Below are 13139 nucleotides of genomic sequence, written 5' to 3' on the forward strand. Positions count from 1 at the left end.
CAAAATATTCATACACTCAGATTAAAAAATGTGTTCAGACTGTGGATTTAGAATTTCCAAGATGGAAAATAAAAAAATACGGATCAACTTGGGGCTCCATGACCATCTAAAAAGAGACCTACAACAAGATGTACCCTAACCAGGGTAAACAAAGTGCTGCATATTGTAGCAGGTGAGAAGCCATGAACATAAAGGACAGTGTCAAATGTCAACAATGTCAACCAGGGAGGATCTTCATCTTGGAAAAGAAATAAAATGCACATGTATACTGGTTGCTACCACAACATACCAACTCACCTTTTGCATACTTCAAGCAGTAGGAAAATAAAATGGTATAATCATACTATACCATTCAAGTTACTGGAAAAAACAACTAAGAATTTTTTGAGTGATCAGGAATCATTATCCATATACAATAGATAGCTTGTGAAAATAACGCAGAGTGGTGTGCTTTGTATATGACAGTTTTATTACAGAGCCTTTTGCAATAGAAATTATGTTGCAGGACTACTGTCAAGATACATGGTAATCACATACAGCATTACCAGAGGGAGGGGAGGGGTGAAATTGGCTATAACAATGTGGTTAGTTTCCAAAATAGTTTTACTATAACACTAGCCTCCCCCATGTCGCTTCGCTTGTGAATTCACTGTTTCATATAATAAAAAAAATTAATGTCTATATATATATATAAATCACGTTTACAACCATTAACACACACAGTTCTGGCATTGATCCTACTGTTGTGTTGGAATGAGCTGAGAGTGAAGTGATAGTAAAAGTTTGAAATTTAGCAACAACAACAATTGGTCAACTTTGTTAGGGTTTGCAAGAGTGCCAGTTGGGCTCCACTCAACCCAAAGTGTGTTGGGACAAAGGCATTGGCGAGGGACAGAGAAATTATTTTAGTATATGGTGGGATTTTGAATCTCTGTAGTATATCTCATTTCTAATTCTAGTTGTCTGTCCATCCATTTAGCTTATCTCAGTTTTATTTTTAAATTTTCAGTAACAATATGAATTCCATACCAAAAAAATGTTTCATCTTGAGAAAAGATTTTCTAGTACCACATTAGAACATGAATACCAGTTTGACAAGTTAAGAAATTAATAATGTAGTATTATCATAATCACCCAGTTTTTTGTTTTTGTTAATATACATGGTATTCATGCATGACTTGACATTTTCATGTTTTAATAATTTAACATGTTTCTATCACTCACTATGAGCATAATGTTCTGTTAAAAACTAACAGATTTAGCTAGACATGTATCAAGAAAACAGGCTCACTATTACAAACCAGTTCTACTCGCTAGGCACAGCAGCTGTAGCTGGACATGTATCAAGAAAAAAAGAGAACAGGCTCACTATTACAAACCAGTTCTACTCACTAGGCACAGCAGCTGTAGCTGGACATGTATCAAGAAAAGGAGAACAGGCTTATTATCATAAACCACTTCTACTCACTAGGCACAGCAGCTGTAGCTGGACATGTATCAAGAAAGGAAGCGAACAGGCTATCACAAACCAGTTCTACTCACTAGGCACAGCAGCTGTAGTGGACATGTATCAAGAAAGGAAGTGAACAGGCTATCACAAACCAGTTCTACTCACTAGGCACAGCAGCTGTAGTTGGACATGTATCAAGAAAAGGGGAACAGACTTACTATCATAAACCACTTCTACTCACTAGGTACAGCAGCTGTAGCTGGACATGTATCAAGAAAAGAGAACAGACTATCACAAACCAGTTGTAACTACAGATTTAAAGAGAAGTGCTCAAGAGTTATGATAATGAAACAAGGATAAACTGTCTAGACATTTAGCCTCTTTCTTCCACTACTAATGGTATTATATGAAACAAATAACGTTTTCTACCACTGTATGAAACTTTCCCACAATACAATGAGGTCAATGTTGTCCTTCCTCCTCTTTACGTGCTTTTCAATGTCTATTAACTGTGTATGGATTATATTTCAAGCTCCCAATTTAGGAAGAAGTTCACGAAACATATCTTCAAATTAAACACACAAATTCCTGTTTGTACTTGTATTTTTTTTCATAAACTAGCATGTTGACTTGGCTGTGTGGCTAGATGGTTTTTTCTAGGTGAAGCCACTTTATTGGCACCCAATCTGAAGATGGTATTTCCTCATGAAATAGTTGTTTCAGCATGTTCTTGAGTTTCTGGATTTCTAACTGACCATTATAGCTGCAAACTGTAACCATCCATCATAAATCTCTGAAATAACTTCAATAGCATGTCATGTGTCACTTTTAAAACTTTGTACCACCAGTAGAACAATAATAAGTTGCCTGGACTTTTGCAGACAGTTAAGAAAAAATATGTTTCACCTACTAAGATAACATGATTGTATTTTTCATGTGTCAGACAATGCTTAAACTGATTTTGACAGTTGGCTTTCCATTTGACTGTCTTATTGAAAAAGCTTGTGAACATAGTTTATGTATCACTTTTGTAGATCTAAATATCAATGGGAAATATCTTGTTTATGGCCTATAAGATTTTCCTAATTTAGCAGAAATGGACCTCTGTGTTCTTGGACTACTTTCAGTGACAAGCTGTTAAACTTTTTCATTATCCCCAGTATGCAATTGTTAACCAGTCATGGAAGAACCGTTTTACCTTGCTGAAATCTACGCCTTCCCTTGCTTTACTAATCCCATTTAGCACTACAGATATACCCCATTTTTTTCTTTAAGTTTTGCATGGAATAGGAAAACTTTACACTATAAATCCTGTAATATGACCCCACCCACAATAACTCAATTTTAGACACCACTTGTAAATTACCAAACTAGAATTGAGTTGCAACAAACAAGTCAGGCCATAGCGATGACAGGGGAAAATTAACTGTGTATAGTTGTTACAAAAGATCATGAATAAATATTATAAACAATGTATAATATAAATCAGTTTTTCTTGGACACGTATTGTATTAAAAATAGAACAGGTCTACTATTAGAAAACAGTTACTTACTAGGTTTAGGAGCAGTAGCAGGACATGCATTAAGAACAGAACAGACAAGATTGGCATCAGCAACTATAGCAAGTAGTCCTAAAATATCATCTCCATGTTCAACTACTAAATTGTGGCAAGAATTGGCCATTGTTCCTGGTAGCATCTTACAGGCTTCTTCAACCAGCTCTTTTATTTCAGCCTGTTTATAAATGGAAATTATATCTCACAGCAATATGGAAAAAAAACATTTTTTTGTTTCACTTAAAAAATTTTTATTATTATTTATAATGGATATTTATAGCTTTTTGTATTATCTCTACAATAGTTACTTGTTAATGCAACACGATGTCTCAATTTTTTCACCATCACTGTATACCTGTAAAAATTTGTATATTTTATCAATAAAAACTAATTTAAGGATGTGTTTTGAACACTTAAAATGGCATTTCATTTTCACTTCAAAGAGCATCAAGAAGTAATTTTCGTGTCATAGAAATGGGCTTACTTCACTTTTTACATTCTGCAGTAGTTGGTGAACATACTGTACAGTCCAGTGGCAGGTCTCACATTCCATCTTCTTTTTGACTTCATCTTCACCTGATAGGAAATAGGCTAATGAAAAATCTCACCTAAACAAAATTTTACAGACCCAAATGTTTGTGTAAATGTTTTTCTATTGAATAGATGCTAATGCACAAAACTCTTTCAAGAAAAAGAAATCTACAGGTTCTGCAATTTGTTATCACAATCCTTTAATAGTTCAAAAACACTAAATTAAGATAACGTTTTTTTTCTGTTTTTTTTTAAGAAACTATCTTATAACAAAAGTTTGATGCAAAAAATGCTATACATTAGATTACAACAATTAAACAATGTCTGGATGGAAGGAGAGAAATTTATTCAAACCACTCAATATTCTGTCAAAACATTACCCAATTTAAGACAATACCACACAGTTTGAGAAGATTAAATGTAGGTTTTTTTAAACACAGCAAACAAGTTCTCTATAGTGTCTACAATTAAGGTTATGAAAATCAGATACAATTACTGTCATGGTTAGTAGAATATATAATTACCTAAGTTTTAATTATAATTAGTTAGTGTTTTTTTTTTGTTCCTGAATATTTTAAAAACTCCCTGAATACAATAGTACATTATCGAATCAAGATGTAGGATGAAAAAATATGTATATAGTCTGTCTTAATATTTATAATAACTGATTAATAAACAAACGTTTGGATAATATAGGCAAGTAACTATGACAAGTGTTTCTTACACTATAACAAACTGTAATTTATTCACTGACCAACCTGGGCAATAATCAAACAACGGACACATCACGTGTGGATCTAGACCAAGTGATAAGACTGTGATAGCAGAATGAATATTTTTATCCACAAATTTCTGGCATCTTTCCAAGACTGATGATGGAAGAACTGTGCACATTTTGTCAAGTGCTTTTTTGATATCATCCTGAAAGACAAAATAAAAGTACAGAAACAAAAAAAAATTTTTAACTTTTTTTGGAGATCATAACAAGGAATAATAAATGACAGCAAAGTAAAATACACAGGGTTTCTTTGATGTTAATAATAAATTTTTCATTAAAAAAAGCTTTTGACCATTATACTGATTTTGACTGGCTGCAGCCTATCAAAAACATTCAATTAATAATGTTGAAATACCCTGTATATTTTATACTGCTGTCAATTACACTTTGTTTCACATATAAAATTACATCAATATTATGCCAAAACCTATTATACAATCTAAATCTTTATAAACCACCAAGCTTTAAGCTCAGAACTTGCTAAATGAAACAAAAAAGGATCAATGAACCATTACTTTTTTAACCAACAACTGTTTAAAATTTAAACGTTAATTCTGTATCATATAATTATCAATAGAATGTTAGTGGTCCTCTGTTTACTAAACAATAACATTAAAATAATTTTACCACAAAATACACAGGTTGTTCACAATCTAAGGTAATAATTTGCATATTCCACCATCATTATGCCCATAGTTATTCTCATAACTTATAACTGCATAGGTTAAAAACTCTTGCCTTTCTGTTTCATTACAGTTGAAATACAGCAATTAAAAAGTTCAGGTAATAACAGTAAGTACGTACCATCTCTATTCTGATTGGTGCTAAATAAGGTATGGCTCCATCAAGAAAGAACAGACCAATAGCCAATGATCAAGAACATCACAAGTGGTGCAAGAAAAAAAGCTCTAGGCATTCATCTTCATAACATTACTATGGTTCATGAACACAATTCAATATATAAGGCATTATTAATTTGTCTTTTACAATTCTAAATTATCACTAAGTTTTAACAAACAAATTAACATTTCTGCACATACAATTTACTGCAAACATGCCACTGTTTCGATGTGTGCTGATGCCTTTTGCCTACCTGTGACCTTTGGTCTTCAAGCTCTGTATGTAACCATTCAGCAAACAGATTACAGGCTTCACATTCCACTTCATTCGAATTCAGTTGTTTCGATTCAACTTTCAAACCTTTGTAAACATTGAAAATTTTCCATACTTAAGGAAAGTTTTTTTTAAAATCTGACAGCTTACTACTTATTATTTGTACTTAAAATGCTCAGAAATACTTAATGTCCATTTCTGGAATTTTTATAATAATATGAATGGTCAGAAAAAAATACCAATATAAAAAACAAACTGAAAAACATTTTAACAGACAAATCTTAAGGTGTCTTAGCTGGCAGAACATGACATTTAGTAGTAGTAGTAGTAGTAGTAATATGGATACAAGTTTTTACTTCACAATAATACTGAAAATAATTTAAAATCACATCACTCTTTATTAGCCCAATACAATATAGGTTTTCAGTAAAAAAAAGACCGAATAACAGTATTTTAATTATGCCTTTTTGTTGTACAGCACTACCAATAAGATCTTTCATCAGTACCCGAGCTTATGCAACCAGTCTGATGATTTTTGATATTGTCAAAAAGGCATTGCTGACAGCATTGCAACAAATAAGGTATGATAGACAGGCTTTTAATAAAGTTGAATGAAAAAATCAATAAAAATATATATGGTGTATTCCATATAATAAAATAATACATTAGAAAATTAACTACTAAAATGTGAAAATTTTTTGAAGCTTCTTTGAGGAGTTTTTCAATATTTCAAAGAAGAGCTAAAAAGGAAAGTCAGCTTTTCAACAGCTTTTTCTGGGAAAAAAACTTGTAACATGGTAGACGTTTTTTTACATTTCAATTGAAGTGGAAAGTTTGGAAATTATTTAAATGAAAGTTTATTAACTTCTGGTTTTGAAATATTTTGTACAAGTTTGTGTTACTAAAATTGAGAACACACAAAACAAATCTGGATATTAACACATTCCCACAGATTTTTTTCCCCAAAGTCTTACTTAGATGATTTCAAATGAGCAATAAACAATTTTTAATGTGCCAGCAACATTAATTAAATCTTAATACAATACTTTAAGAAATACCTCAAATGATTATGCATGTATCACTTCAGTAATTTTATGTTTTTGCTTTTCATAACACTCGCCATAAAAAACTGATCAAAATATTTGGTGAAATTACTCATTTTCTAAATAAAATAAATAGGGGATTCAAGCAGGTGCTAGTGAGATTATGTTCAGTAGTGATACCATTAAATTTACATTTTTGGTATGACTCAAGCTATAAGAGATTCTGTAACAAACAAAGTGAGTAAGAAAAATTTAGAAAATGTGTTTAGAATGCCTATATGGACCTCCATCTCTAAATCGAAGATTTACAGTATGATATATAACTACACTATTTATTCCAATTATTTCAAATTTAATGTAACACACATTTTTTTTGTACATTCAAACCTGTAAGGCTTTTCACTTTACATAAACATTATTCTAAATATATATATATATATATATATATATATATATACCTAAAAAAGGTGTATTATAACAAAGTTACTATTTTCTCTGTATTTGCTAAAGTTACAATATACAAAGTTTTTCTTTCTCTATTTGCTACAACATACATATATATATGTATTTACAAAATACATAATCCTTTAACTATGTCAACTAAGGATTATTCAATGTGACATTTTCTACAATTCAAAATGCTCATATAATATGGAATTAGCCTAACATATATATTCTTTTATCCAATGTCATACCTGATGAAAAAGAAACATTTGCAGGGCAAATGTTCAAAGCTGGACAGACAACACTGGGGTCAATATCTTGGGCTAAAATGACCATTACTGAACTTCCATACATATCTACAAAAGACTTGCAGGTTTCACCTAGTGCACCAGGCAAAATTTCACAAGCTCTATCAATCACTGACTTTACTGCCTCCTGGACAAATAAGAAAAAAAGAGAAACTCTTGAACCTGATAAAATTAATGTACTTTTTTATTAAAAGAAAAAAATTATGATATTAACAATAATATTAAAGTCCAAGTACTGTTTTAATACACAGAAACAAACTCAACTTCTGTGCTATACCATTTCCACAAGCTTATAGAATGACAGTTAAACCTACTTTAAACTCTTCATAACCAGCAGGTTTTTAAAAAATAACATGGTGCTTTCTTCTATTGAAATGTGTAATGCACTGGGTAATATTTTAACATAATGTGGCACATTGTACAACTCATGATGGTACAACACAGTAGAATACCAGAAGTTTGTTATCATATAACATTAAAGTTAAAACACGTCAACATTATCAAGTGCAGATCATTTATATGGAAACTAAAAATGCATGTAAAAAAATTGTTAAAATTTACCTGATTCTTTGCATCATACAGTTCTGTTTGGATAAAATGAAGGATATACTGACACATGGTACATTCCACTTCTCCAGTAGTAGCTATAAAGGAAACATGTTTAAACTAAATACACTTCTTTGCACATACTAAACAATTACTTATTTCCTACATTTAATAACCCTTGTGAAAATTAAATTAAGTTAAAATAGTTGAATTTATTCAGAAAAAATAGATTTCCTATTACTGAAAGAGTTAAATGTGACTAAGAGGAATCCTTAACAATCTCCAAATCAATGTAATCAAACTAATATAAATCAGTCTAAAATGGTTTAAAGTAAATTACAAATTAATAAACACAATCCAATATCAAAAACTGACTATAAATACTTAATTTTATAAATCAGTACACCACAAAACTAAATGTACTTTTGCTGTTAAAGATATTTTTGGCCATATGAGGTTTAATACTGTGTTTAAAGTGACTTTTCTATTGTAATATTATAGGGTCTCCATATTACTAATTAGATCAGTTAAAATTAACCTTTATAAAGAATTTTAACCCTATCAGCACTGGTACCTATGCCAGACAATTATAACTGTTTTGTTGTAGTACCAACTCAAACATTTATTAAAAAACATTTCTACATGTGCACCAGTTTGTTTGAAAATATTAAAATGATATATTTTATAAATGGCACAATACTAGTACCTATGCCAGACAATTATAACTGTTTTGTTGTAGTACCAACTCAAACATTTATTAAAAAACATATTTCTACATGTGCACCAGTTTGTTTGAAAATATTAAAATGATATATTTTATAAATGGCACAATACTTTAAGTTTAGAGACAAATTTGGAAAATGCTACTTTCCAAAAAAAATTATACAATTTTTGTACTGAACTTTATAGAAAGCCGAGATTGTTTTTTTCAACCCCACATCTGAATATGCTGTAAACTCTTTTTTATGAATTGAGCCAAATTCTGGTCTGTCACATGGTATGCATGTGAACCACACATTATTTCCAAGCTCTGTGTGCACAAACTGCAATGGTATTAACATGGTATTGAGCCAATTGGCATTTTACTTTTCAAGCAATGTATGAGAAGTATGATACAACATAATTGATTTATCAAACACCCAAAACCATGTTCTTTTGAATGATTAAGCCAATATTTTATAAAAGTATTATATTAAGTTACAAATCATGAAATATCTTGGATGACAATTTAAATCTCAAAATTGCCCCCACCTTAAGGACACAATGTAACAATTTTTGGTGAGAAATGTAAAGGGGCTGTTATTACATCAACCTTATTTAAAATGATACTGAGAAGATTTTTAAAGATGACTGCCATTAATCAAACTTGATTAACTCTTTTTAGCCTAATAACTTGTATTTTGAACAAGAGAACATAGAATTAAATCGTCAAAGTTTCTGTCTTCTCTCCAACCTAAAACCACCTACAAAATAAAACTACATGAAATGTTCAGATTTGTATTTTGTTTTGAAATAAATTTTATAAAAACTTGCTCCATTGAAGTAATATCAATCCAAAATGTTAACCCTAGTTTTGATTCCCCCCCCCCCCCAAATTGTCATTCTTATTTTGGGAGTTCAAGGATCTAACTTCCCACATGTATAAATATAAATTGTCAAATATGAAACAATTAAGTTTGTGGTTTCTCTATACATTTCTGTTACTTATTTCCAGATTACATAATTTGAAAACAGCAAATTTTGAAATTTATAGTGTTGAAATCTGTAAAGTTTACTGCACTACCTTGTTTTACAATTTTCAAATTATTAAAGCTAAAAAAAATTATAAATATATCAAAAGAAAGTTAGCATTATTTTTTCTTTCTCCATTTATTTGCCACAGAGCTCCCTTTCTTCCTTATATAGATTTTAAGTTTAAAAATGTTTTAGTTAGTACAGATAGAAGCCTCTCTTTCATCACATGCCTTCAAAACAATTAAATTATATCATGGTTTTTAATTAATTTTACTGGTCCCCCTGCTTCTTATTTTCTTAAAATAATTACTTTTCCAGTTCTATTTTGCTTTACAAAAACTCCTACTGATAACATGAAACTATGTACTCCTAAGGCAGACTATGCTCTAGTATAATCTTAAGATGTATTAAAAAAGATAAATTTTATTGCAAAATGTCTTTCAAAAAGGTGGGCTAGCACATGACATTATTAAGCCTGTGGCTGTATTGCTGCTTTTAAAAAATGATTTTTTTTTGTTGAAAAGGATATAAAAATATATTCCAGATATTGAATACAAACTGTACTTTATGTGGTTATTAGTTATTTTTGTCAAATGAGTGAAATAATGTAAGATGAAAAGAAATATCAGTGAATCTTGAGTCACAGAAACTGCATAGTCTGTAGGGCTAGTGTATGTGTGTAAAACATGTCTTTCAGGTAAACGATTGCAGGTATACGGTGTACTAAACTGCATAAAATATGGCTATATTTTATCCTATAGCCACTTTCATTTCATTATAAATGATACATTTACAAAGAAAAAAAAATCTAACTTACAATCAAAAACTTTCAATGGTTACCATAACATTTGTGAGATATTAATTCTCATAAATTCAAGTGCAAAAACAGCAGTATACTAGTAGCTGGCTTTAAACTTGGCTGCTATGAAACAATTTTGTTTAATGCATCTCTTTTCGAACAACTTTAAAGATACATTCCCTTACTAAGTTTGTAACTTTTCATACAGTACTTTAATACTTGCCTTAAAAGCAATGTTTTTTGAAATAATAAGTACAAACTATAGTACTTACCTGGACACATCTTTAGCATTCCACACAGAGTACCTGGTTTTAACTCTCTAGCAATCATTGTTAAAATAAGTTCACTGTAAGTGTCAACAAACTTCTTGCAAGTTGAACTTTTAGATTCAGGAAGTTCTGAACACAATTTGTCAAGAACTTTTCTAATTTCTTCCTAATTTGAGAGATATAAAAGCCATTTGAAAATAAAGAGATCATGTATTAACTTTCTAAACCATTATACTTAATTTGTATCAAATTGTAGTTACAGAGGGGAAAGAAAAATAATTAGAAATCTTAAATTAACTTAAATGGAAAAAAATATTATAAAACTACAATTAGCATTCCACTGCCTCAAAATCTCCTTACAGTTACTGACAATATAGTCTAATGGATATATATATATATATATATATCCAATGACAGATAAATAATAATTCAAATATATGCAAATCTTTCACAAAATGAGATAAATGTTTTGCAATTATTAAGTTGCCACAGTAATTTTCAATCTTCTTTCCCCCATGATACAAGGAAACAACTAGCAGATATGTTAAGTCTTATTTCACGGTGAAATATTTTTCCAGTTTCAAACAAATTCAAATCTAAAAACAAAATGTTGAATGCTTTTAAGATCATTTATTGCTAATTATCTGTTTTTTTGGTTTTTTCAAGATATTTTCCAAAATAAAGTTTTGAAATCAAACTAGAGAAATTCATTTAAGTGTGTACAAGAATTTGTAGAAGTAAAACTTTTTTTTTTTTTGTTCATGAGAGATGACATCAACTTTTATACCTCAGTTGATTCTTCTGACAGCTGTTCTTCCAAGTAGCCAGTAATTATTTTGCATACTTCACATTCAGTTTTGTCAAATCCAGAAACCAGATGTAAACTAATTTTATTCCCTATAAAAAACAGATTTGTACAGTTATTTTCACACAACAATTTACAAGTAGTTAATTTCACACAGAATCTGATCATTCCTGTTATCAGTTACAAACACTGAAATTAAAACAGATCCCTATCATTGCTACAACCAGTTTTAAACTTTGAAGTTAATGCTGATCCTTATTACTTTTATCATTATTATCACTATTAAAACCAGATATACAAATAATGAAGACTGTGTGAAAAAAAATTATTTCCTTCCTAATTTTAATGATTACTGAGAAAATAAACAACTCGTTTCTAATACTTACAATCCTTAATTTTTATTTTATTTTTCTATACAAATGAAGAAAACTGGTGCAGTCTTGATATTAAACCTCACCAAGGAAAATAATGCTACACAAATATTTTCTTAAGGAATTTGAAATAAAATTAATGTTACAGCCATCTTCATAAAGAAAGTTTTAGATATTTGTTGAATTTATTTATAAACTTTTATGAAAAACTAAATACCAGGACAGAGTTTCAAAGCTTCACAGACTGTGTTTGGGTCAAGTTCTTGCACCAAAAGTGTAATGATAATATCTGCGTACTCATTCACAAAATCATCACATTCTTTTGACAATGACTGTGGTAGTACAGAGCAAACTTTCTCCAAGGCTGTTTTAATTGCTTCCTGAAAAATTAAACCATTTTTCTATGTAGAAATCATCCATTACAGCATGTCACAGAACAAAAAATTTCATAAATTGAGTATAAAATAACTTGGATACAATAAATACAAACTAATAGATTAAAATATTTCATGCTCGTAGTTATATAATTAAAAATTTTAATTGTTGGTTATATTTATTTTTGTAATACAATAATCACTTTTATTTGCAATTTGCCATTTTGAATATCTTTAAATTGATTAAAAAATATGATTACATTGCAAAATATTTTTGCCTGTTTACAAGAAAAAAGAACAGATAAAGATTTTGAACTGTATCAATATTTTCTCTTTCACAGGATTTGAATTGACATCAACTTGATACTTCAACAAACATTAGGTATAAATGTCAAACAAATGAAACTAATGTGAATTCTCCTAAAAAACTAAATTACTGCAAAAATTTTAACAAATTAATTACAAGACTTCTTTTAACTCTACGATTATTTTTTTAATTTAAATTCAAAATACTAATGAAGGTACTAAGAACCATTAGAAGTTATTCATTATGCTAAGTAATAGGCAGTAAAGTTGAATGATCAATATGACAATCATAAGCACAATCAATAATGTACCAAAAACTACTTAGAAAAAAAAGCATGTATTTCATTGATGAACATGAAAAAATGTAACATATTAAAAGATATATATATTTCTCAAAGACAAATAAGCTATTCAGATGGAAAAGGAGACTTTTTAATATGTCAATCTTGGGTGTAAAATGATATATATATATATATATACCTAAAAAAATGGGATTGTGAATAATCACTCTTAATTTAGAAAGTTTCACCACTGCATGAAAACAGGAGTAACTACAAACACAACTGACAAATACATACACAATATTATTTAAAACTAACAAATGTCCCAAAATAAGTTAACACATTCATTGAAGTGCAGTTATTGTAAAAAACACAAGTATTAAATAAATGAAATTAACAGTATTCTTGTTATTATTTCAATGTACATTTGC

The 13139-nt window shown here is 29.7% G+C and overlaps 1 protein-coding gene and 1 long non-coding RNA gene across 3 annotated transcripts in view; both read right to left on the reverse strand.

Annotated features, from left to right (window-relative positions):
• The window catches only part of LOC106461762, a 120913-nt gene that overhangs the window by 4092 nt on the left and 103682 nt on the right, over positions 1-13139 (reverse strand). For both annotated transcript variants that reach the window (XM_022388792.1, XM_013921610.2), the window contains 9 exons: positions 11965-12127; positions 11359-11468; positions 10575-10737; positions 7785-7867; positions 7167-7350; positions 5409-5515; positions 4296-4458; positions 3491-3582; positions 3004-3184 (listed from right to left, as the gene is read on the reverse strand). In XM_022388792.1, the coding sequence (XP_022244500.1) occupies positions 3004-3184; positions 3491-3582; positions 4296-4458; positions 5409-5515; positions 7167-7350; positions 7785-7867; positions 10575-10737; positions 11359-11468; positions 11965-12127 (1246 nt within the window). The remainder of the gene's footprint in view (positions 1-3003; positions 3185-3490; positions 3583-4295; positions 4459-5408; positions 5516-7166; positions 7351-7784; positions 7868-10574; positions 10738-11358; positions 11469-11964; positions 12128-13139) is intronic.
• On the reverse strand, positions 2108-2993 carry LOC111086343. The gene is made up of 2 exons (XR_002611073.1): positions 2370-2993; positions 2108-2152 (listed from the first exon to the last, which is right to left on the reverse strand). It is a non-coding gene; the product is annotated as an uncharacterized LOC111086343 (long non-coding RNA).

The sequence above is a fragment of the Limulus polyphemus genome, unplaced genomic scaffold (genome assembly GCF_000517525.1).
Source record: "Limulus polyphemus unplaced genomic scaffold, Limulus_polyphemus-2.1.2 Scaffold1026, whole genome shotgun sequence".
Lineage (NCBI taxonomy): Eukaryota > Metazoa > Arthropoda > Merostomata > Xiphosura > Limulidae > Limulus > Limulus polyphemus.